The sequence below is a fragment of the Oreochromis niloticus genome, linkage group LG18 (assembly GCF_001858045.2).
Source record: "Oreochromis niloticus isolate F11D_XX linkage group LG18, O_niloticus_UMD_NMBU, whole genome shotgun sequence".
NCBI classification, from domain to species: Eukaryota; Metazoa; Chordata; class Actinopteri; order Cichliformes; family Cichlidae; genus Oreochromis; species Oreochromis niloticus.
Genome location: NC_031982.2, coordinates 5758159 through 5761480, shown reverse-complemented (window position 1 = coordinate 5761480; position 3322 = coordinate 5758159). Strand labels below are relative to the sequence as shown.

The window sequence follows — 3322 nt, the reverse complement described above, 5'->3', positions numbered from 1 at the left end:
TGGGTTTCGTTCACAAGAACAGGTTAATAACTATATCATTAACTGTGTTTATTGCGTGTTTTGTCTGTATTTTGGTAACCCTGGGTTTGGGTCTGAATTCCAAAGACAGTGAAAGGAACTGAGGAAATGTGCTGATACATTGTTGGTTTTTATTGGTCTTTATTTTTATTTTTATTTTTTTCTCTAGGATTTGGTGACTGTAGTAAAAAAAAAAAGCTAGCTTAATCCTTTAAACACTTCCCTTTTGAATCCATGCCATGTAACCACATTTTGTAAAGGAGCTCATCTGCTAGATGAAAGGATTACATTATAATGCATTTGAATTTACATGCACTATGTTATAATTGATTGTGTGTAAAATTCTGTCTTAACGTCTTCAGACTTTATACTAATGCGATGACTGTGTAAAAATTACACCTTTAAAACAGTGAAATGGCTCCAATTACATTAGATTATATTCTCGAGCCTTCTCGGTGCCAGACAATGATTATAGCCTTTTTATAGGTAATGATGACCCTATTACACCCCAGACAGTTTCCATTTTGGACATAACACTGTACTTTGAAAAAGATGGATCGTATCTTGAAATAGAGCCTTTATTGTCTTTTTATTTACTTCTCGAATCAGCAGCAGTAAAAGTGGAGGGTATGTCCATAAAGCCATTGCAGGTGAGTTCATTGACCTAGAGGTGAGCTTGCAGCTCACCCAGAGAGCAGTCAGCGTTTTACTCCCTGCCTGTGAACTCCATGAACGACCGTTTATGCTTTTTATTGGCCTCTCCCTCGCAGCCTGTTGAACTCATCATATTCAGCTGTAATTGCTCTCTTGTGTCATCACATGCAAATGAAGGAGGTGGCGAGAGATGTAAAGTATATAAACAGGGAATATTCTTGGTCTCAGTACCTTGCTCTTTCTTCAGCTTGCCTCAGCATCTCTGATCTCACTTCTCCACCCACCAACACTACCAAAATGGCATTCGCTGGAAGATGGGAAACCGAGACCCAGGAGGGATACGACGCCTTCTGCAAGGTGCTAGGTAAGAACGCAGGCTCAAATTTTCCACTTCCTCTGCTTCTGCTCTCCATTGTTTTCTGCACATCTTTGGCCTTTTTTGACCTCGCATCCTCTTCCCGTCCCACTATAGGCATTCCAGATGATGTCATCGAGAGGGGCCGTGACTACAAGTTGATCACAGAGGTCACCCAGGATGGCAACGATTTCACCTGGACCCTCTTATATCCTGCCAATGCCAAGGTCACCAACAAGTTCACTATCGGCAAGGAGGCCGACATGGAGACCATTGGAGGAAAGAAATTCAAGGTTGGAAGGAAATGATCCAAAGCATCATCATTAACTTTATTTAGTCTTAAGCTTTAGCTATAGCTAGCAGAAGCATAAAGCTATGAATGCTACTCTCCTAACTGGTTATATCACAATTTTGTTTACAGGCTACAGTACAAATGGAAGGAGGCAAGATAAGCGTGACCTTCCCCAACTACCACCACACCTCTGAGATCAGTGGTGGCAAACTCATCGAGGTAAACACACTCACTTAGGCTTTTAGTGGTGCAAACGTTGGGCAGTGACAGCAGTTATTACACTCAACTCCCCGCAGGGATCATTAGAGTCATCAAAGTTATACTTCTTCAGCTGGAGACCAGGAACGGCTAATGAGAAAAAAAACTCTCTGAGACACAGAGTATTGCTACTGAATGCACTTTAACAACCAATTCATTCCCATATTCAACCTTTTAATCCTGAGAATTTATACGAGACACTTCTCTCTTTGCAGGTTATCTCTTTTTTGTTTCCATTTTATAGTCTGCTTTTCAGAAATTTTCAACACTTCACACTTTTTTTGAGAAAAACAGCACAAATGTATCCAGTTCAAAGGAAGCCAAACACACTAAGACTGGAAAATTCAAAATGAAGCCTGTTTCAGCTGACTGACACAATTGCTTAATTTGCTAAAGTCTGCAGTTTTCAGGTGTCAGGGTTGGCCAGAAGCTGACAAGTATAAAGTTACTGTTACAGTGGTATTTTTTAATTTGTCTGACATTTCAAAAAAGAAACATTTCATAACATAAAACCAGATTTAAAGAAGCAATGCAAAAGCTAATTGAAGTCATTTCCTGTCTTTCTGCAGACCTCCAAAGCCGGCTCTGTAGTGCTGAAGAGAATCAGCAAGAAGATCTAACTCTCCTCTTTAACAGTTACAACGGAGACCTCGGAACAATATTTGTGTTAATAAACTATGGTTAATTAATAAACTATGGTCATCGTGCCAACTTGAACCTGTGTTTCTGTCTATGTTTTCTACTCTGGGGGATACGATGTGACTTCTAGACGATATAAGTTTAAACTGCTTTTTTTTCAAACTACAAGAGTTGATGACAAAGAATCAGGGTACGATAAAGACGCAACTGTGGCTTCAGACTTTGCAGGGGATAGCAGCGGCGTGACCTTTAAACACGTCTATTAGTTTGTTAGTTTTCTATAAGAAAAGAACATTTGCCAGATTGACAGAAATGGGAGTTTAAGCAGAACAGTGACAGTTTGACAGCTGACTGACAAAGACACTGACAAAGATCTGAACTTTTCTCAGCTACAGTTAGTAGATGTGACAGTAAATTGCAAGTGCTTGCATTGAAATTGCTCTCATATAAGTGTTTCTAAGAAAAAGACCTACTTGGTGTCATTTCTCGTAGAAACTGGAGGAAGGGAATAATTTAAACTTTTATCTCAGACAAAGAAAAAACTGAAGTCTGACTAAGTGCTATGCCTCTCAGCTCCAATGTTTATATTGCAACCAGTGGTGGCTCAAAGCCAGCGTGCAGTAAACACTCATCTATCTTCTGCACACATGACCTGGGCTGACTTTATCAATACACATGGTGATCAGTCATACTGGCCTGGACTGAAATATCTCAACAATTTGAATAAGTATTGGATCACTGTGAAATTCCTGGTTCCCAGAAGATGAATTATTTCATGTACAGTGACACTGAGTTTTAATTTAACAAGTAACAAGTACAACTTTTCAGTAGCACAGTCAGAGAAGCACTGAAGCATTGAAAGAGGGACTACAAAAACAAGATGATGTACTCAAACAACACTTACATATATATATATATACATATATATATATATATATATATATAGATATATATATATATATATATATATATATATATATATATATATATATATCAGACAAACACCTAGTTCCCATTTTGTACACATTTTTGCCATTTAAATGAATAAAACAGGTTGCTCACAAAGAAAAGTAAGTACTCTCCTACATATATCCCACCTCTTTAAA

The 3322-nt window shown here is 38.4% G+C and overlaps 1 protein-coding gene across 1 annotated transcript; it reads left to right on the top strand.

The window, feature by feature from the left end:
- Positions 1-787: 787 nt before the first annotated feature.
- On the top strand, positions 788-2288 carry fabp6 (fatty acid binding protein 6, ileal (gastrotropin)). The gene is made up of 4 exons (XM_005475914.4): positions 788-1036; positions 1145-1320; positions 1449-1538; positions 2147-2288. The coding sequence occupies exons 1-4, from the start codon at positions 838-840 to the stop codon at positions 2195-2197; spliced, it is 516 nt and encodes a 171-aa protein (XP_005475971.3). The 5' UTR covers positions 788-837; the 3' UTR covers positions 2198-2288.
- Positions 2289-3322: the final 1034 nt, after the last annotated feature.